Source organism: Lissotriton vulgaris, chromosome 10, assembly GCF_964263255.1.
Source record: "Lissotriton vulgaris chromosome 10, aLisVul1.2, whole genome shotgun sequence".
NCBI lineage: Eukaryota > Metazoa > Chordata > Amphibia > Caudata > Salamandridae > Lissotriton > Lissotriton vulgaris.
In genome coordinates this window covers 134,435,610-134,457,976 of record NC_141698.1, presented here as the reverse complement: position 1 = coordinate 134,457,976, position 22,367 = coordinate 134,435,610, and the positions used below count along the sequence as shown (strand labels likewise).

General features: G+C 42.3%; 1 protein-coding gene across 2 annotated transcripts in view; it reads right to left on the bottom strand.

The window, feature by feature from the left end:
* PRPSAP2 (phosphoribosyl pyrophosphate synthetase associated protein 2) overlaps positions 1-22,367 on the bottom strand; it is a 440,767-nt gene that overhangs the window by 2,188 nt on the left and 416,212 nt on the right. For both annotated transcript variants that reach the window (XM_086940712.1, XM_086940714.1), the window contains exon 10: positions 16,141-16,287. In XM_086940712.1, coding sequence (XP_086796838.1) covers positions 16,141-16,287 — 147 coding nt within the window. The remainder of the gene's footprint in view (positions 1-16,140; positions 16,288-22,367) is intronic.

Below are 22,367 nucleotides of genomic sequence, written 5' to 3'. Positions count from 1 at the left end.
TGTGCATGCTGAGGGTGGGGCAAATAGGTTCAAGAATAAAATAAAGTGTATCACCAACACCAACTTCCTAGGGCACTACAGTAATTTGTGAGATACCATTTCACAAAATACCTGCCTTCTGACTTCAGCCTAGTGTAATAACAATCCATCTTTAAGAGCCTATTCTTTATAACATACTTTTCACAATAAGTAAGAAAGACCTACTGGCTTTGTCATACTTGTTCACAACAGATTAAACCTATAGAATCAGACAAAACGTTTTCCAATTAACCAACAAGACCTATTGCATTTACTGTGGTTCAATAATTAAATTACGTGGTAACCATCATGCATACAGCTAAAACAATGTACACATGTACAAGGACTATCAAAGTGAAAATGTTCTACCCCCAGCATTTGTCAAAGGGGGTGACCAACACCAAATCCCATGCCAACTATAGTAGCCTGTTAGATTTCATGTAATAAAATACCTGCCTACAGCCTGTACAACAGTGTAATAACAATCCAACATTACAAGGACTATTAGCTTTAACGCATGCTTTTAACAATAAATCTGCTAGGCCTACTGCTTTGGTCAAAGCTTTTCATGAAACTAGATCAGACGTAGGGTGTTGGACAGAACATTTTCCAAGTAAACCTTTCAGGCCTGTAGCCTTTATCATTGGCTTGTGACCTTCGCCACCACAAGCCTACTGCATTGAGAGTAATGTTTCCCACAATGCAACCATTAGGCATACAATCATATATCACAAATGCTAACACAATTATAGGGGGTAAAGCAAAATGCTACCTCTTCTAAGATTCTAACAAGGATTATCACAGTGCACATCTTCTATCACCACCATGTGTTAAAATGGGTAACACCAAAACCGTTACCTACTACAGCAATCCATAATCTGATATTCCATGCAAGAAGCCACCTATCCGTAGACTTTAATATAGAGTAGTAATAATCTACTCTTAAATGCACCCTGATTTAACAATATGCTTTTCATAATAAATATGTCCAGCTACAGCCTTTATCATAACTTTTCATAATAGGCAGTTCAGGCAATAGTCTTGGTGAATGGCTTACTATCATTAACAACGGAGACATGCTGCATTAAAACTAAGCTTTCCCACAAGCCACAGAGTGCATTCTTTCTGTGGCAACAACTTCTGCTATACCAAATACTGCACTTCAGGAAACCAACATATGGGCAGTGTATAAGCCAGGTTCTCTAACATTTTCATTAGTAAGATCTAATTATGTTCAATGATGATCACCACAAGATACTAATATTATTAGTATTGTAGCGTTGTATTAGTCAACACATCAGACAGGATAACCTTGTAAGATTAGCATTAGTGATCATCTTAGTACGCCAGACAGGGTTTCCAGCAGTATCGTAAAAAAAGATTTGTCAATTTAGAATGCTTTTACATGGGTAATACCCAACATTCATGTCTACAATATCCCTGGTACAAAGGTAAAATTAGCAATAAATCTCCCTAGCACCAAATGATTTATCACTCAAATGGCAGCTTTAAATATATTTTGAAAATTCTAACATTTTTTCTCCAAACATCAGTAGTTCCGAAGATGCATATATTTTTGCCTTGAATATACACTTTTAAAATTTTGATAGACCTATTAACTCAGAAAAGTAAAAGCTTCTACACAGGAGAGGTACTTACAGGTAGCTGGACACGAGTTACTGGCTGGGAAAGCCTGGTCTAAACCCTTTGCTTAGAAGTACTTCTGAAAGCTCTTTTTCTGTTGCTCACATAAGGTCAGTGACAGAAGCACAGTCTAGTCCGACTCTACCAACAATAAAAATATCTAATAAAGTTCAGCAGATGAGCTTAGCACACTTGAGAATCTGCTCTAGAATCTGTCAAGGCAATGCCTTGTGAAAGTACATACAGACTTTCAGGTGGCAGCCTTACCTCTGTCAGCAATGACCATGTTCCTTAATAATGGATGTAGGGCCTCCCAAAGTTTTGGTGGTATTTGGGTAGCATAGCAAAATGCAGGAAACAACCCATCTAGAGAGGAATGTTTCAAACTGGCTAATCTCATGAGTAGTGTGCCATAGTTTATACAACTTTGCTCAACATGTATAATGTATTTTCTTTCTTAATTGTATTTATTTAAGTCGATTTTTAAAACTGTTTTAAAGTAAAACAAATATAAAGTCCTTTCTGTTGGAGAGGGATTCTAGAAAAAACTTGAAAGAAATGGACATGAAAATCAGAAATAACTTTAAGAAGGAAGATAGGATTGGTTCTCATCACAGTATTTGTGGGAAACTGTACAAGGTTCCTTACAGCATGTGGTCTGGATATCACTCAAAAGGTGAATATGTTGCGAGGTAGCCTTATGGATAGGCTTGAAAAGAGACATTCATTTGAAAAGGAATCCATTGAGGTCTCAAGGAGGAGGTCTCTTTAAGGGTAGGCAAACTTTCTTAGTACGTTCTGTCTTTCACAACTCTGATTTGAACAAAAACACAGGAGGTTAGTGAAGGTCTTTTTCTGTAAACAGTAATGGCTGCTAAATTTAACTTTATTAATGAACATTTTAGCCCAGCCTCCACTAATTCAGTACTGTATGGATGGATGGATTATGTTACTTCCCTGTAAGCATCTCTTCTATATTCACATGCTGTGCATAAGTCTGCCGTCTAATGTTGGGCACGGATGATTGCCAGTTGTTTTTCTTCGAAAAATGTTTCGAGTCACAAGAATGTGCAGTGGCGACTCCTCTTGGTGACACTATGCATGGACATCAACTCCACTGTTTGTTTTGCCAAAGGAGGGTGAGAATGGAGTTAAGAGAAAATATCAGTAATGTGAAGTCCATGCCAGTAACGTAAATTAAAGTGACGTAAGGCATTAAACTGTGCCCTACACAGGCGTCCAGGGAGGCAGTAGGGCACATGTGAATCTACAGCACTACATGCCAAGAGCAGATGCTTACAGACTATGCAACATAATCCATTCGAGGCATGTGTGGCTGTAGGTACACGTGCTATGGATAGACTGTAAAGCAGTCCCTCTCCCCAAGCAGGGGCTAGCCTGTGTGCGTTGCCGTTATTTGAAATAGAGTACGTAGTACTGCTTGTCCGACATTAGCTTGTTAACGTGCTAACAAATCCACACAATAATGTTTTGAGAAAGTGTGTGGTGCAGAGCCTTCCAAATGTCAGCAATAGGAATGTTCCCTAAAAAAAGCACTGAGGCTCCTATTTTACGAGTTAAGTGAGCCTTAGGGAAAACAGATTTAAAAAAAGTATTTTAGCTTTAGCATATCAAGTTTGTGTACATTTAACTATCCACTAAGTAATTAATTTTTTTAATTGAATTTCTAATGTGAGGAGGTGAGAAAGCAATAAATAACTGCCTAGTTTTCCAAAATGTTTTGGTTCTGTCAATTTAATACATTAATGCTCTTTTGACGTCTAAAGTATGAAGAGCTCTTTCTGCCACTGAGTCAGGATGCAGAAAGAAGACAGGTAATTCTATTGATTGATTAATATGTAACTGAGAGACTACTTTGGAAAGAAACTTTGAGTTTGTTCTGAGCACAACTCTGTTCTCTATGGAGTTGGAAGAATGGTTCTTCAAAGGTAAGTGAGTGGAGCTCACTGACACTTTTTAGTGAAGTAATAGCTGTTAAGAATGCTACTTTGTGGGCATGAATGTAGTGGCTCAAATGGAGGTCCCATGAGCGTTAACACAATGTTTAAATTCCATGCTGGTGCAAGAGGGAGTTTAGGGGAAATTATTCTTTTAAGCCCTTCCATGAATGCTTTAATGACTGGTATTTTGAATAAGGACACATTATGTCTATTTTGCAGATAGGCTGCAATGGCACCAAGGTGTAAACGTACTGAAGTGTATGCTAAACCTGATGTTTGAAGATGCAAGAGATAACAATTTTTTAACCGTGCTTGTAAAGGGTTAACTTTGTGCCTCTGGCAATAGAACACAAATAATTTCCATTTAGCCGAGTAGCATTTTCTAGGTTTAGGTCTATAAGCTTCTTTAAGACTGATCATATATTGATGTAAAAGGTTTAGATATCCAAATTCTATTACATCAGGAGCCATACGGCAAGGTTCATCTCCTTGGGATTAGGATGTCCGATTTTGCCATGGCTCTGTGTGAAAAGGTCAGATATTAAGGGAAGATTCTCATGAGGAATTTGTGAGAGTTCTAGTAGTGTGGTGAACCACGGTTCCCTATCCATGTTGGTGCTATGAGAACTAGGGTGAGTGACGTCTGCCTGAGCTTCCTGACCACAAATGGAAGAAGTGGGAGAGGGGGAAAAGCAAAGGCAAATATCCCTGACCAGTTCATCCATTGGGCATTGCCTTTGGATAATGGTTGTGTGAACTGGAAAGCAAAGTTTGGGAATTTTGTGTTTTCTGAGGTTGCAAACAAGTCTATTTGTGGAACCCCCACGTGTGAAAGTATGGTTGGAGTACTTGGGGGTGGAGTTCCCACTCCTGGACTTGTTGCTGCGTGCTGGGGAGGTCTGCAACGTGATGGCTAGTCTCTGGTACATGTTCTACCAGGAGATGAATGTTGTGCTGTACTACCAAGTGCCAAATTGTTTGAGCTTAGAGCGATAACTGCAGACAGTGTCCCCCCCCCCCCCCCCGTTTTTGTAAATAGTACATGGTTGTTATATTGTCTGTTTGGACTAGTATAACCTTGTTGATTAGGTGAGGAACGCTTTCAATGCTAGGTTAACAGATTGAAGCTCTAGATCATCGATCTGGAGACCCTACTGTTTGGGATCCCATACACCCAAGATTGTTAGTATGCAGATGGGCTCCCCATCCTGTCAGAGAAGCATCCGCTGTAATAATGGCTTGGGGAACTGGGTCTAGAAACGACCACCCATTAGAAAGGTTTTGTGAGTTCCATCACTGCAGAGTGATGTGTGCAGCTGTCTACCAACACTAGATTGTGCATTTGACCCTGTGACCGATTCCATTGTTGTGAAAGGCTTTCTTGCACCGTTTCCATATGTAGCCGTACTTTTAGGACTATTGCACTGCAGGATGCCATCATGTCTAAAATGTGAATTACTGTCTTGACTGCGAGTTGATTTTGTGTTTGAAACTATTGGATAAGTCTTTGAATGTTTTAAATTCTAACTGAATTTGGGTATGCCAACCCTGATTTTGTGTTTAGAATTGCCCCAAAGTACAGTTGTATCTGCAGTGGTTGCAGATGTGATTTTTTCACATAGATGGTAAACCCTAGATGATGTAGTAGGCTGATCGTCTTTTGGGTATGTTGATTGCAAATGCGGGTGTTGGCTTTTATGAGCCAATCGTTCAAATAAGGGACTACATTCATATTTTCTCAGCACAAATGTACTGCTATTACTGCCAGGAATGTTTGTGAATATTAGTGGAGCGGTGGTGATTCCAAATAGAAGCAGTTTGAACTGATAGTGTTGGTTTTGGAAGACAAACCGTAGTGTTCCAAAAGAATATAGTGATTTAGGGGTCCGAGGTCAAAAATGGGTTGAAGTGAGCCATGTTCTTTGGGAATGAGAAAGTATAGTGAATATATTTCTGTTCCTTGATATTGAGGTTGTACTGGCTCCCTTGCTCCTTTGAGTAGGAGAGCTGCTATTTCTTGCTTGAGCAGAAGTTGGTATTGGTTTGGAGGTTTGTGCCTTGGGTGGAATGTTTAGAGGAGTTGTGATAAGCTCCAGACATTAACCATGTTGGATAATGTCTAACACCCATTGATCTGTTGTAATGGTCTGCCATTCTGGGAAGAATTGCTGTAGATGTCCCTGACAGGTGTTAAATGATCGGGGAATGGTAAGTGAGTCATTGTTTGGAGGAGGTGTATGTGGGTCTTATTTCCTCGTCCACAGCCTCTGAAATTATTTCCCCTATAATTACCTCGGTATAAGGGTTTAGAGGTTGATGTTTGGCCCTGGTTTTTATATTGTGACCCAAAGGTTTCTGTTTATGCAGCCTTTGCACCTTGTTTGAAACTGGGGTGATGATAGGACCCACGAAATTAGGTTGATTGGAGGGCACCCACCCATAGATTTTGCATAATCAGTATCCTTTTTAATTTCTTCTAGAGCTGCAGGGCCTGTGGCTATGTCCTTTTTGCTCCTCTTTGGAGGCAGAATAGGAGCATTAATGGTTTCATCAAAAGACAGGTATCTCTTAGATGGAGGAGGCGTTGCCGAATGTAGAACAGGCTTCTTTGTTCCAGGCTGAATTTGTAAAGTTGTTTTGCCTTGGATAGAGACGTTCTTGCATTGATTCAAGAATGAATTGGCTCGGTGGGTTTTTTGGTCTGAAGATGTAACATTTCGATGCCAATACCTGTTTTGGTTCCAGACCCGGAATGGTTGGAGCCGAAGAGCTGTGGGATTGGCTTCCAAACAGGAGGGTATGGTTCGGTACGTAGGCTCTGATGCAGATTTTAAGATCGATGATTTGGTGCAGAGCCTGCGGGCGGGTCTTTAAATTGATAGATCGGTGTGCGCCACGGCATTTATGTTGTGGTGGACCTTGAGCAGCTTTATCGGTTGGAGACCATTTTTTGGGCTTCGGATCCGGTGAATGTGTACTCACGGTCCAACGATCTGCAGACGACTCGATGCAAACTGGATCTTGTTCAGTGTCCGACTGAGAGTCTGAGTTTTGTATGGAAACAGACTCCACCATTGCTGCCGAGGCCTCTTCTTCTGATTGACTAAAAAAATATCAGCCTAGTAGCCTCTGCACTACATTTCTAGATGTAGTGCACGTCGGTCGCAATTCTTTTTTTTTTTTACCAAAACGACCTGCAGGCCTCACAGGTATCTTCTTGATGATCGAGTGAGAAGCATAAGTTACGGACTGATTGCTGATCAGTGTGAGGGTATTGACAATAGCAGTTTGGACAAAATCAGAATGGAGTAAGTTCCATCAGAAGCTCATTTTCTGATATACTGAACGTTTTGAAAAAGGCTCACTTAGGCGTGGCCCGAAGGCCGTTAAGGTAAGTGGAAAGATTTGACGCAAGGGATTGTTTCAATGCTTGAGATGGAAGATCTACATGATTAAGATAATACAGTTAGACTATCTCAAACCGAAGCACAAGAGAGAACATCCGTAAAAACAATCTAACAACAGAGTCTATGCCCATGCGCAGCATCACCGAGAGGAGTCATACATCCTTGTGACTTGACACCAATCTTCGAAAAAGAAAACAAACTTGCAATCATCTGAGCACAACACTACATGGCGGACTTATGCACAGCATATGCATCTACAGCCACACATAGCTTTCTTTTGGCATCTGGGTGGATCAATATTTTTCTGCATACACCGATGCAGAACCTGTTCCAACTGAAAGCATAAGATTTTCAAATGAATGGATGTGCCTTGCTTCTTTTAATATGGTCATGCAATCTTTCAGAAGATTCATTCATGTTGCCAGAGTTCAGGAAGCATGCTGCCAAGTTCAGCGATGGAACGCTGGGATGCAGGATCTGGTACCTAGGAGATCTGGTCTGCAAGGCAGACTCTTTTATGGTCATTTCAATAGGTGTAGAAGGGTGGTGTGCCACAAGTGTCTTGGCCACTCTTTAGCAACAAGACTCTTCACTGTCTTGTCTTTCATTAGCTTGATGAATACTGATGCCATCAGCTGGAAAAGAGAAAGAGCATAGACAAATATCTTCAAACAACGGATCAACATTTTTTTTCCCTAGTGTGCATAGTTACTAACACATGGATGTGTAACCTGGGCATTCTTGTTGTCTGCATTTACAAATACATCTACTTCTGGAAATCCTCTTTCACAAAAGATATGGTACAGTACATTGTCATTTATCACCCATGCTTTAATCTCTTTCATAATTCTCCCGTGCGAATCCACCTCTGCTTTTCAGACACCAACCAGATAAACTACTTTGGGCCACAGATTCCTCAGTTAGACATTTACAAATCATCTGAGGTTCTAAAAGCAATGGTCTGGATGTTGTGTCTCCATGGTTGTTAATATAATGAATCGTTATTGTTTGAACATTCAAGGATGTTATTTTGAAGCGTGACACAAATGACTAGAGGGCTAGATGGATTGCACTCAACAAAAGCATGTTGATGTGGCAAGTCGTTTCTTTCTCCATCTATATTCCCTGAAGTTGAAGTCCATCCATGTTACCTCCCCAAACTGATAGGGAAGCAGTCCTCACTATGGTCTGGGATGAAGTGTCCAGGTGAATTGGGACACCCTTTCCGAAACTGGATGATCGTTACTACTATGGAAGGAAGTCAGTTACAGTCTGAGCGAGAGGTAACTTTTCCTTCCAACTGCCTGAGAGCTGGCACCACTGGTTTATGAAGCACTGATTTAGTGGTCTCATCGGCAAGTAGACGTTTTGAACAAAAAAGATGCAGGACACCGTTCAGTCTAGATGTTTTGGAATTCGACAGGTTGTCAGGGGTTTCATGTTTAGGAGTTTCTGACATCTTCAGATGGATAGAACGTAGTCTCTTCCACAAATACACTCCAGCAAATTGAGTGCTTAAGACCTTTGCCAGGTTATTACTGTAGACCTGCTGTGATTTACTCTGAGTCCTAATCACTGAAGTAGAAATTGACAGATACGCGTATCGCCATTACAGCCATGCACTTCGAAAATGTATGTGCTGCTAACTTTACTTAGACAGAAAGGACTTTATATTGACAATATATTTTGCACACCCTAGATCTCAGGAATTTTGAATGCTTTTGCGTGATGGGGATATGGAATATGAATTTTGAAGATCCATGGTACACATCGAATCCCACTATTGATTTAGGGGTGTAGGCAGTGAAGTACCAACATGAGACCTTTTTCCTCTCTTATACACTTGACTGTTGTTCTGAGGTCTAGAATGGGAGAATGTACTTGCTTTTTCCCCTTCTTTCTAACCAGAAAGTAAGGGAAATACATATCTTCCGACCATGAGAGATGAGTTGCACTGCAGTCTTGATTTCCTGACCTCCAAATGGAGCACCTCATGATTATATTGAGGTCTTTTTTGGAAGAATGGTTTGAGGAGATGATCGGTACCTCAAAGAACAATCAGTTTGCCCAATATTCAGCACCCAACTGTCTATTGTAATTTTCTTCCAATTGCCCAGGTGATGCCGTATTCTTCCCTTCACTGGAGTAATGAATGGAATAGGAGGGAAGCAAGGAGTCATTTTCTGAAGGTTTTCCTGTGGAAGCTTTCTTCGTGGTCTTGCAAGGCTGGAAGGACTTTTTATGTTGTTGCTGATATCATCGAGGCCACTGAGGGACTTGAACCCTCTGTTGCTGGTAATTATGGCTGCGTGTAACTTGCATTTGCTGTAGAGTTAATACGCAAAATTAAACCAATATTACAGTAGATTATAGAATGACGTGTGGAGAGTAACCCAGCATTTAGCACTATTTTCTAAGTGCAAAATGTACCCTCGTGTCTAAAATGAACCCAAAGATGAAGTTTGAGCTGAGAAAATAGCACTCAGTGCAATAGAACACAAACAGCAGCAGCCGCTCGATAAGTTAGTTGTTCCTCTGCTCCTGTAGAAGAATGTTTGTGCCAAGTCACTCATAAATACGTAAAAAGGTGTAATTGCACAATGTTTTGTAATTTTACATTAAGAGTAATGCAAAGTTAATAAAATTACTTCGATTACTCTAGCGCACTTAAAATTTCACTCAGGTAAGGCCTACTGGTGATGCCCGTCGTAATCTGTACTGATGCTGCCTGTACTCTTTATGTTTTTCCAAGGCTCACAGCTTTAAGTGTCACCAACTCTACCTTCATGCACAGAATTTTGTTTGCATGTCTCTCAAGCAGAGCGATACCAGAGAATGGAAGATTTAAAATCTTCTGTGGAGCCTTTGGTTTCAAAACAACGAAGGACAAGACCATGACAATAGCCACAGATGCCTAAATCAGCAGCAACACTAATAACTTGATTGAATACTATCATCCCTTCTCGTAGTATATTCTGAGAAATCCGGTCTATCTTCATGAGGTTGTTTCTACTGAAAACATTGAAGAGTATCCCACTGGGATCCATCGTACCCTCACAGTATGGCAGTCACACACGGGCACTGCCGGATGAAATGCACTATTTTCTATCAACTGTATACATTTTCTTGTTTAACTGAACAGAATTATACTTCCCTGCCAAAATACACTAGCACAGACTCAGGAGCTGCTCTGGATGTAAGAAGGTCTCAGACTATTCTGTGTACATGGCACTCTATTCTTGTTCACCTTGCAGACCCAGGAAAGACTTGCTAGGAGACATATCCTTTTATGTTTATATGGTCTTCGATATCAAGCCAGTTCTTGATAACGAACATCTACAGGACATAACTGTTAGAAGAAGCAGAGTTGGAGGGAGTAGTTTCTTCACCGGCTTCGACCAGAAGCCTCTTGTGGACAGAGCTTGAATGAGTGCACCCCCATCGTTCAAGTGATGCCCCTGTAGTCATGATTATCCTGTTTGTGGTAGGCTGAAATGGAAGACCTGCCTTGGGGTTTGTTGGAACCATCTACCTGCCTTGAGGTCTGTTGTAACCCTCTACCCCACAAACAGCAAAGCTTATTTGAGCTGTCGGAAGAGTGTCACTGTGATACTCCATGAGATATCGCTCGTTTCCACTGGAGATCCAGCTGGTGATGAATAGGTCTCATTCAAAGACTTTAGAAAGAAATCATGCCGATGCAAGATGACATGAGACCTAAGTGGGATTTGTATATCCTGACATGCGCAGTTTATTTTGATCAAAATGCAGCAGCCATGGCCTGGAGTTTTGTTACTATTGCTTCTGGGGGAAAGTCCTCCCCAGTTGATTATCAAGGATTGCCCCTAGCAACTGGAATCCTGGTAGATGCAAGAATTTGTGGGGCTCAATGTCAGTCCTAGTTCTTGAAATAGGATGATGCGAGTGGCAGTGTTGTCAGCTGTCCACATATGGATATACTTGGTGGCTGTTTTCTTTTCCCAAAGAAAGGCAGCTACTGGCACCAGGCGCTTTGTAAAGATCCGGAGCACAGACTTCAGTCCAAATGGTAGCACCCTGAATTGATAAGGCTGCCCACCACTGAAAATCACAGATATGGTCTGTGATTTGGAAATATCGGAATGTGAAACTACATATCATGAAAGGGAGCAGTTGAGGTACTCCTCTTCCTGAAGCAAGAGAAGGAATTTCTGGAGGGCTTTTTTTTTCAGAAGTTGGTTTACTATTCGCAGGTGCCATAATGACCTTAAATGGCTTGTTTTTTTTCTTAACCAGCAAGAACCCATAGTAAATTCTTGATCTCTCTGATTTTCTTGCGATAGCTCTCACAAGTACAAACGATGCCCCTTTCTAGGTGGAAGGGTGGGTGTTGTGTATAAACTGCAGTGTGTGGCTAGGATGCATATTTGGCGCACCAAATGAACTGTAGGTTCTCTTTCCCAAGCGGGACCCAAAGCAGATATTCTTTTCCAGCTCAGAAAACTGGAGTGGGTAGGTGGATAGCTGGTGAAAGTGAAGCTCTCTTCTGGCTGTTATGGGAACATGAATAGGATACTCTCTTCTTTGCTGCTGTTATGCTGGAAACTTGGAGCTGACCTCCTGCTGAAGAGTAGCCTTGACTGTCTTGGAGGATAGTACGGTCTTCCTTTGTATTCTTACTAAAAGAAGCCTCCTCTCCAGGCCGGAGAGCTCTGTTGCCACAAAAAAGAGTGGAAGCAGGATGTCTGAACTGTAAAGCTCAGAGGGAGCATACTATGTTTGTACCCATCTTTATGTTCTGCAGTGCATCATCTTCATGACTTGCAAACAAAGGTTGACCATCAAAATCATGACATGTTCAACATTTTTGCCCGGACTTCCAGATGGTAAGGCATTGACTCAAATCATCTCTGCCTGTGCAGGACTGCAGACTCTGCTAGTTATCAAAATCTTGTATTGGAAACATGTAACTCAGGGTTTATGATCCCAGCCGATGGATTTGCACCCTCTTTTGGTAATGTCCAAGGCTCTTACTTTCCGTTTTCTGGGAGGAAATTGCTAATCAGGGAAATTTTGCAACACATCTGGTAATCATAGTCCCACTATGACTGAAACATTAAACGCTTTTGTGGATGTCGCAGTCATAGAGCTGAAAGTGTATCCCAAATTGTCTGTGCATCTGCCATCCCGGTCTAGAAGTGCATAATACAGAGTGACAGGGCTTTTTGATCTATGCTGGGCCACTGCTAAAATGATAGAGTCTGCCTTCAGATAGAGAGTTAAGTATGATGACCAGTTTCTGGTGCTGTGTACTTCTTTTCCAAGCAGGACATGACAGCCTGAAGTGTAGACAGTCTGTGCATTAGATTGATAGCCTATGTCCAGACAAATTCCAGGATCAGAGGGATATTGGCGTTTTTCGAGGTTGCTCCTTGAATTCTTATAGAAAATATTGTTGCTCCATGGGAAGATCAAGCTTTTCCGCTGCCTCTTTAATGAAGGGGGGGCAGCGAGGGATATCATCTCAAGGCAAATATGGCTGTGAAGGAGATTTCCGGTCATCCTTAAGAACAATGTAGTTCTCCTACCCATCATAATCATTACCCTTCTGCTTCCCAAAAAAAGATTATCTTCTTCTTCCATATAAGACATATGGTCAGATTTACACATGTTCTGTTCTCCGATGTCTTTTGGTGTCGGTGGAAGGGGACAAGGCGGCGGAGGTGTTGGCATTGAGAGAGGGTGGGAGCATTGGCGCTGTGGGTGAATGAAATTGCAGGTGCTATGGAAATAACCTCTGGAATGTGACCATCATCTGTCGCAACATAACCATGAATGCCACAAGGACCTGCATCATAGCTGGGCCCCTGTTTAAACAGTATGGGTAAAACAGATGATAACTACCCAGGCAGCCTGCTCAGGTCAGAGGCGGCTAATCATACTCCTTGTTGCCATTACTTCTCCTTATAGATTGCCTCCTCAAATTCAGGAACATTACATGGGTCCAGCTGAACAGGACTGTAGGCTTTGTCAGAAGCCAGTTTCAAGTCAGGGTCACCTGCTTTAAGCAGTGAATCAAGTTTACGCACCAGTGATGTGCAGAAATCCTTAACAGTGAGAAGATAAATAGTTGAAAAGCTATCGCCACTGACATCAGGATATTTGTCACTGAGGTAGTTAACACCATTGAATGGATCGACAGTGGCTTCCTGATAGACTACAGAGCACTACTCAGTCGTCGATGATGAGGCGTTCTAGTCAGAGGCACATCTTTGGTACATGAGCCGCTTGTCTGACTGATTATTAAAAGCAAGCTTTTTATTGTCGTACAATTTTTGAAAAGGTTCTTCACCCTTTTTTAGTACCAGTTCGGAGTAAGACTTTTCACATGGTCGGAGGAGGTGGCTGCTTACTCTGGAAGTAAATTCCAGCTGAGTTAAACTCCATATGCTTACTTTTTTGAACCGCCTTCATGGAAGTGATAGATGGAGTACTTCTACACAATCTCCCCGTGAGCAGGGCGCATTCCCTTTAGAAGGGGCAAGTCTGTTAGTTTCCAGCAAGTAAAAAGCAAGAATCTTTTCCCTGTCCATATCAATCTTTGAAGGGAAGGTCTTACAGAGGCAGCAGACGCTTTATGATTGGGATAAAGGCAATATAAGCATTTCTCCTGAGGATCATCATTGTAAATTTGTTTTTATCTACAGTCCAGGCAGAACTTGAAGAGATCTTTTCCCCTTGTTAGTCATAGTGACAGTAGGTGACAGCTGCATATCTCTTTGGGCAAGTACTGAAGCGAAAATCTCAGAAGTACCGAAAAAACAACACAGTTTGATGTGAGCTGAAAACAGGGCTGGCTGAAGCCCAAGGAAGGCAAAAAAAGTAATCAATCTAAGATCAAACACAGGTTAGAGCAGAAGTTTCTCGGGGACTCTGTCGCATATGAAGTGAAGGAAATCGTGGTCAGTGCCCTCAGCACTTACACCTCTCTTTCAGGTTGCTTCAAGTGAAATGGATGTACTACAAAACAGACATTCCTGATGAGGCCTATTACCATTTCTACCCTGTTTCTGCTAACCAAAGTTATGGATATTTCCAGACCGACGATGAGGAATGATTCAACCATATAAATATATCAAAGTTTCAAAACTGGAAAATGCCCTTTTCTCCGGTTTTCTCCCAAATGCCCCAATAATAATTAATTTTGCTTTCATCTCTACTTCTATCAGTCTTTCTTTAATATTTCTAACTTTCGTGCCACTTGAAAGCCTGAAAGGTTTGAATACGCATCAAACATCCTGATTGGAGTTTTTACATACAACTCATGTTCTAAGTATATGAGACCTTGCCTCAAGTGTTATCCTGTAAAGCCCTTGTTGATTCACAAATTAAAAATTTAAATTAAAAAGCCTCGTCTCACACATTGGAATGAAGAGACAATGGAAAAAACGTTGTCTCCTGTTTAACCTGTAGGCACATATTGCAAGGTGTTTCTCTCTTACCACCACCCCTCTGGTCTTTCAACTGTGCTGTCAATTCACTGAAATCCATAGCTGCTGAAACCTTTGCGCGAAAGAAAAATACAATCACTTTTACCAACTTGAGACCCATATTGTTTTTAATTTGCAGCACCACAAGAAGGCGTTTCCTAGCGTAACACCCGGACTAACCCGATAGCCTTCAATCATGAACATTTTGAGAAAGTGTGAGCTTGCTTTAATGGCATAACTAAAAACAAATGTGTGGCCAGAGACTCCTTGATCAGACTATCAGTATAAACTACAGGTAGATCCAATTTCCAAACCACTGGCAAACAACTTCAGCAAAAAGAATATTTTGGGTAAGGTGAACACAATTTGCTTTAGTTGAACACCATAAAATCCCCTCATTCAAAGTCACTTTCAAAAGCGTTTATGCTGTGGTACAAATTCGGGTTGAGATATTGCAACATCACTTTTCAATATCAGCTTTATCTATTTCCTGGACTACCCAAAAGTCTTCTATGTTGTACCCAACATTGGTTTATTTGATATTCACCATTTTAATCACAATATTAACTTTCTTCCACTTGCCTCAACAATTGTGCACTCTTACTGTGGCTTCCGAAGTTACCCCCTGCACTACTTAGAGATTTTTTGCTTGTGTTCCCAGGGCCCACTTCTCATCGATTTCCTCCCCGCTAAGTGCTTCCTTTTGCCAATGGCCTCATACATCATCATTCCTCTGCGCTCCAACAACAATTTGTGCTGTACTTCTTTATTTTTTGTTTTTTACTTATCGACTGCCAAGAACTCAGTAAGACATATCAGAACACCACTTCTTCATTCTGACTGCACTGCCAATACTCCCAGAACTGCGAAACAGCCAGTAAGCCATTTCCTGGAAAAGGAGGCCATCCTGGTCACATCTGTTGTAGGACTGCAGTTAAAACAAGGGACTAGGATAAAAAGAAGAAGTTGTGGGAAGATTAAACTCATTTGAAGCAAATAATATGTTTGCCCTTCAGGATGTATTGAATGAATAGCATTTTTCAGGGTAAAAACAAATTAAATTATATTATATATCAGTAAAAGAAAAGAAGGTCCCAGCGAACATCATTTTTGGAAAACTGCACAAAAAAGAGGAGCCAGACCAGCATGAAGAATAGTTCTTCAAGCATGAGACTAACCTTGTGAATACCTGCAGCATTCCGTGATGGAAAACAACCTGCCAAACCTACAAAAAGATACTTGAAGATTTCTTTGAGTTAATGGCTAGGTCAGGTACCAGCTTACAATTTTATTAATAAGAGATCTCTGTGACCCGAGGAAAACAATGTTCTTGCAGTTTTGTCTGCGGTCTTAACATTCAATTAAGAGGTAAAGATTGTCACTTCTCCGATACTGCTGTTCCTGAACAAACAATTACAGAACTGCCCCCACCCAACACAGTCAGAATTTCCTAATGGAGAAAATAATACTCTGATCTCTAGTTTTACCTATTATTTGCTAACGTAAATTGTCAGTTGCTGCGATCTGACATCTCATGGGAGGTATCTCCAAGCGTATAAATGAGTATCCTGAATTATGTGGTAGGAAACATAACTTTCTGGCACTTCATTTTCACGTGACTTATACTTCAACAAGTCCTACCTCATCGATCGCAGATTCCTCTATCAACATCGGCGCATCAGAAGAGAGTATGCCATGAGTTGCCATCACAAAGATCTTGTACGCTCCTCGTTCCTTCAGTGTCTCTGCTGCAGCAAGAAAGCTGGCAACATCATCAATGATGTCATCCTGTGAATGACCAGAAAAACCCAAGGAACAGATTTAGAGCTGGGTTCAGAATGTTCATTACTGCAACTAAGGCAACATGGTTACTTACTTGTAGTCCTGGTTCTGCAGTGTTGTGATCTTCATTAGACACAAACGTTAAAATAATCTCTGCTGCAAGCAGAAATGCCTGAACGCTTCAAATCAATACATATGCATGTCCACATATCAGTAAAAAGGGTGAAGCATCTAATATGTCCATCTGTTCTGGGGTACCTCCAAAACCATAATGCAGAAAAGATCTATATTGTAGACTGTAATCCCAAAACACCCCTTCACAAAATTACATTGCTGCACCTTTGAAAGTAATGAAGAAAAGTGCAGTCTGATAGGGTATACATTCTAAGACGTTAAAATACCTCCAGTCCCCAAACTAAGGATACAGGAGCTTCAACAACCCATTATGTCCTGTCTCACGGAGTCTTTTCTTTCTGAAGCAAATTTTGGAGGCTAGAAAAGAATTTCAGAAGCTTATCTGATGCACAAAAAAATGGCACGGAAGGAGGGCTGCTTTTTCTGCAGCAAAAACGTGTCAGAGTGGAGGTGATTGCTATTAGAAAGGCAGCCTTCCAAGACATATGCGGAAACGAGGACCTGTGAATAGGTTTAAATAAATAACCCATTCATTTTGACAAGACCAAATGGAGCTCCAAAGGTGAAAGATATTCTCAGTTATGAAATACTTTCTTCAGGCCTTCTAAAAATTCACTAATGATTGGCATTCTTAAAAAGAATGCCCGATTGGGACCTTTTCTGTAAATCATCATTGCAGCATGGTAGACTTTAATAGAAGAGAACTGTAGCTTTGATTGAGCCCAATGTAATAGGCATGGACGAATAAACAATATTATGGCAGGTGATCGGATAATAGCCTCTCTGTTGACACTATAAGCAAACCTCTTCCATTTGAAGCAATAGCAAGCCCTAGTTATGGGACATTTAGCTTCTTTTAGGCTATCAACCCAAGAATGAGGGAGATTTAGAGGCCCATATCTTCTGATCTCAGGAACCATGCTGCCAAATTAAAGGTGAAAGAGCTAAACGCAAGGTCCGGTTAACAGGTTTGTTTTGCATGGCAATCTCTTGGGTGGTATGACATACATTTGTAACAAAGCTGGTTACAACCACTGTCTTTGCTAAGCTAGAACCATGAAGCTCATTATTGCTTGACAATTCTAGAGTTTCAGTATGACTATGGAGATAAATAGAATTCCAAACCAGGCCCAAAGAATATCTTCGACCAGTTAATCAAAATGGCACTGTCCAATGACTCTGGTTCTAGTAGTATGAATGTAAAGTCTAGGAGTTGACATGAGAAAACCCAAATCATATTGGGCAAGATAATATTTCTTGAGCAGCTATAGTGTTCCTGAATTAATAGTGGTATGTGTTATACATTTCTCTGCATTAAATCCTAAATACCTCAGTAACAATGGAAGTAAAGGATTTGGTGATGACCTTGGTTAAAGGATCTACATAATTACACACACAGTTGCCGGAGATGCTTTTACAGGTATATTTAATGTTGCTGTTCCTCTTGCTAGAACATCTTGAAAACCGGATATATCTTCCACTGGAGACACCTTTGCCAGAGATTCTGAAAAGCATATGGGTGGGTATAAATATCTGAAATCTCCTACATGTCAACTGGTCCACGAAAATTACCCTACTGGCGATCTGTGTCTCCCCTGCGTGTGTGGAGTACCGAGTCTTTCAGAAGTAAAAGAGGAGCTTGAGGCAGAGCATGATGATCTAGAGAACGCTGTGATGACAGGGACATTTTCCAAATCTGGGACATTGATCGTGACACCATTCTTGGAGGCGACAGCAGATTAGGGGGTCACCTTGGTGTCGGCCCTGTGTTCTCAGTGTGGATGACTAAGCAAGAAGGCCCCTAAGGCTTCAGAGATGGTTCTTCAGCTGGCAACATTCTCCGCCTATTCTCAGGTAACTCAGGAAAAATTGGACAAATCTGAACATTAATTTAGGCAACATTGAAATACGGTGTGGCAATGGTAGCTGCCGTCAAATGGATGTTGCAGTGATGTTGACAATCAAATGGTTCAGCCGAGAAGGAGACAACTAAGTGCCCTGAGTGTCAAACACTTACTAGAATGGTGATAGTGTCTTGTCATTGAGCTGGTCTTCAACTGCAAACATATTGGAGCCAATGGTTTTGAAGCTGAAGCTGTGGGCTACGTCAATTAGGGCCACCGATAGTGAAAACGACAACGATGTTTCTCTAATTACTCACCTTTTCCTGAAACCCACTCTGGATCTTCCTCTACGAGGGCTTCTGGAAGTGCTTGCACCATCTCAGTGGAAGCAGTCTGTTCTGTGTAGGGCTTTTCTTTGCCCTCATACATTCTTGCTTGTCTCAAATGCGAATTCCTTTTTGCAATCTTTAGGGGCTTTAAGTTTGTTTAACAAAGTTCACACTTTCATGGATTGAGAAGAAAAGAGACTACGTACGCTTGGCGTAAGGCAGTGTCCCTTTTCCCACATGACTGGTATTTCACAAAAAGGGAAGGCATTCTGACAGGAATAAAATATTCAGAAAAGAATTAATAAAATATACAGAAAAGGATGAAAAAAAGGCGTTCCATTCTTGCCGCATGTAAAAGCAGAAAAATGAGAGATCAGAGCTCAATTTCTCTGAGAAAAAAAACAAATAGAAAAAGGTGTAAAAACTCACACACACAAGGCAAATAAAAGGGAATGGACAGTGAAGCAACAATTAGTAAAAGGCATGAGTGCAAAAAGCAGCTATTGGAGCTTTAAAGTGGCACAAGGTATTTATAAACTCTTTATGTAAGCGGCCCTTTTCCTCTTTACATAGGCATATAGATATTGTCTAAATTGCTGCAATGTAATTTTGAGAAGGGCTGTTTTGCTATTATAGCCTAGAATCTGAGAAACCTTGCATGTGCGTTTTTTGAGATATGGACATGGACTTTTCACCCTTTCCACTGATATACAAACATTTATATGTATTGATATGAATTGTTCCATGGGTCCAGCACACAGCAGGGAATTATTCTAATATTTCTGACTTCTCAATTAAGACTCTACAAGGCAGAAACAGAAAAAGTTCCCAGTGCAGCAACAAGATTCACTACTTGTACTGCAATGTTACATTCCTGTACTGATAACATGCAAAGATGTGCTCTGGTGCATTAGGAACATTCTTTTAAAAACAGCAAATGTAATTTTGTAAATTACTTATGTGGAACAGCTTCCCAAAAAATATGATAAACTTCAAAGACTGGGGAGGGAAGCTGCCAAGCCTTGCAAAAGTCTGACCATGCCAAATGTGCCTTGAAAGCACACAACTGCAGGTCAGTGGATGTCAAATCTAATTCAACTGTCTCAACATGGACTTCTGGAACAAAGGCCTGGCTTATTTGCAAAAGCGGTCTCCATAACGTATTTGCACCTGGAATCTTTGTTCAACAATTCTCTACATTTGATGGTAGAAAGCCCCTTCAATTGACATAATAAAGTGGCATTTACCTGGGACTATTGGGTCCTAAATTTGCAAACACACTGGAAACGCCCAACTCTAAGCTGAGCTAAATTATAGACTAAACAGAAAATACATTAAACTGAACAATTTTTTGGTGGCTTGGAGCGTCAAGATGGTGGTCACGCACTCCAAGACTGCTCCAGATCCCTTCATCATCCCCTCTTTTCCAGAAGCCATCAGGATATCCATTACCCGTACCTACACCTAAAGATGCCCTGGACTTGCACTGCATGCTGTTTGATCCCGAGGAGACGCTGGGCCCCATTTGCCAGACATGCCGCAATGCTCCTCATGCTGTTGAGCCCGGAGGTGGCGCTGTCGGGGTCTGGCTGCTGTGGTCTGGCTGGAAACGGAGCCTAAATATCCAGATCGCCGCCTGCTTGTGGGGTTGCATCTAGCCCAGTGGCCACTTCCTACCTCTTTGCCTGAGGCCTATGTGCACTGTGGAGCAGGTATGTGAGGCCCACCCAATACCAGCGGTGTGCTGCTGGACCCAAGGTTGGAGGCCCGTTCGCCCTATCAGCTGCATATGTGCTTGAATGCATGCCTCCCCCTGCTCGACCCCGAGATCCGGGGTACAGGTGAGAGGATGTCCAGCCTGGGCCTAGGGGTTCTTGCAACCTCTGCTCTGCGGGCTGGCTTGCCCCCAGCTAACGCACAGCCCTGATGGACCTCCCCTGTTGACTACACCGGTGTCGACCGGTATGATTGTTGATCGCTGTCCGCTTGGACAGTGTTGCTGATACTTGGGGAGCTAGCGTCCCCAGTAGCTTGCGACTAAGAGACTGCTGTGGGAGACTAGGGCTATCGTCCTGCGCACCTGGTCTCCAAAGACTCAGAGCTCTGCCCAATTTGCCTGCCCATGACTTTAGGACTGAACAGCACTCTTTCGTTGGTGGGTTCAGCCGTCCCAACCAGAGGTCGCCCACTTACCCACTGCCTCTATAAGCTGCCACACAACTGACTGGACTGGACACAGAATACTCAAGGGATAGCGGGCCTGAAAACCCTAGTGGCTTGCCTCTGCCGAGACATGATGCCTGGCTACCAGCTATGCTAAATTGACTGCAGCCCAATGGGAATACATTCAACCCCCCACCCCATGCTTTGTCTCTGGACGCCTGAGCCAGAAGTCTTCCAGTGCCCCAAGCACTACAACCTGCCTGGTGAAGAGCACAATATTGACCCGCTCAGCCAGTGTTCCTGTTTCAACTAAGGTCCAAGGTCGCTCGGTGCCCTAAACTGTATCCCGAGGACCCTCCCTGCCCCCTTTGGCACCTGCCATGTCCAGCTGTGGACAGTATCTAACTGACCAGGGGCTCTGGCTTCCTAGGCCCAGCTGCTCCTGCAGTTGCATTCTTGCAACAAGCGGGCCAGGTCCCCTCCAGAGTTCCTTCACAACGCCTCAATCCATTGCCACCATGGGTAAAGACACACCCAACTACCAGCAGCCTCCCAGACCGGGATAGGCAAATAAACCACCACTCTGGGTCAAGCCAGGAATAATGTTCTGGACAAAACAACATCACCAGAGAGTGACTTGGCTACAATTCTACAAGTCATTCATGCATCCCAGTCTGCAGTGGAGACCAAAATCAGCAAAGTACAAGTAGATGTTGCTCTTCTGTGCCAAGACTTATGCAATGCCACAAGCATAATCGCTGATACCCGCACGTCCACGGTAGAGGATGAGGTCACCAGCTTGAAATCGGAGGACTTTGGAATATAGCGGAACTCCACCGACGTGCCGAAGATGCGGATGACTGCTCTCAGCACAAAAATATATGCTTCTCGGGTATCCCTGAAGGCATGGAACCCCCACGGAATTTCTCCAAGCCAAATACAAATCTTGGATATCTTCTGTTCAATTGTCTCCTTGGTTTGCGATCGAGAGGGCATACAGAGCCCTGAAACCCAGGACACCTCCAGGGGCGCCAAATCGACCCATGATTGCCTGCATCTTTAATTTGAAAGATAGAGAACTATCTTGAGAATGACCTACTCCTACTCAGTCCTTAGATGCCATGACACCAAAGTGCTCATCTTTCCAGATTACACCAGAGAGGTGCATATGCAACGCCGTTCATAGGAGGAGGTTAAACAGGAACTCCGGCTTAGAGTCATGTATGCAAACAAGATTCACTTCTTTGACAATCCAGAGTCAGCTTGGACCTGGCTCACTGGAAAGTGGCCGCACCATGGGCCAAGCGGCTCCCCCGTCTGAAACCTGGGGCCTCTGACTAGGTGACTACTTCAGCTGCCAAACCGAAAAGGAACTCCACCCGTTCTTGAAGAGGACGCAGTGCCCAAAAAGCAAACTCTCCTTCTCCACCCCTCCTGTGTGAGACCAGCCTCCATCCACAGCACCATAATTTTTTCCCTTGACTGCAGTGGTCTCCCCGCCAACTTCGGAGGGCCAACAAGACGTTATCCCCATCACCCTACTGAGCAACTGGGGAACACCGATCTGTCACAGAGTGCTATGCTATGATTCAATAGACTTTCTGGCTTTTGGCAG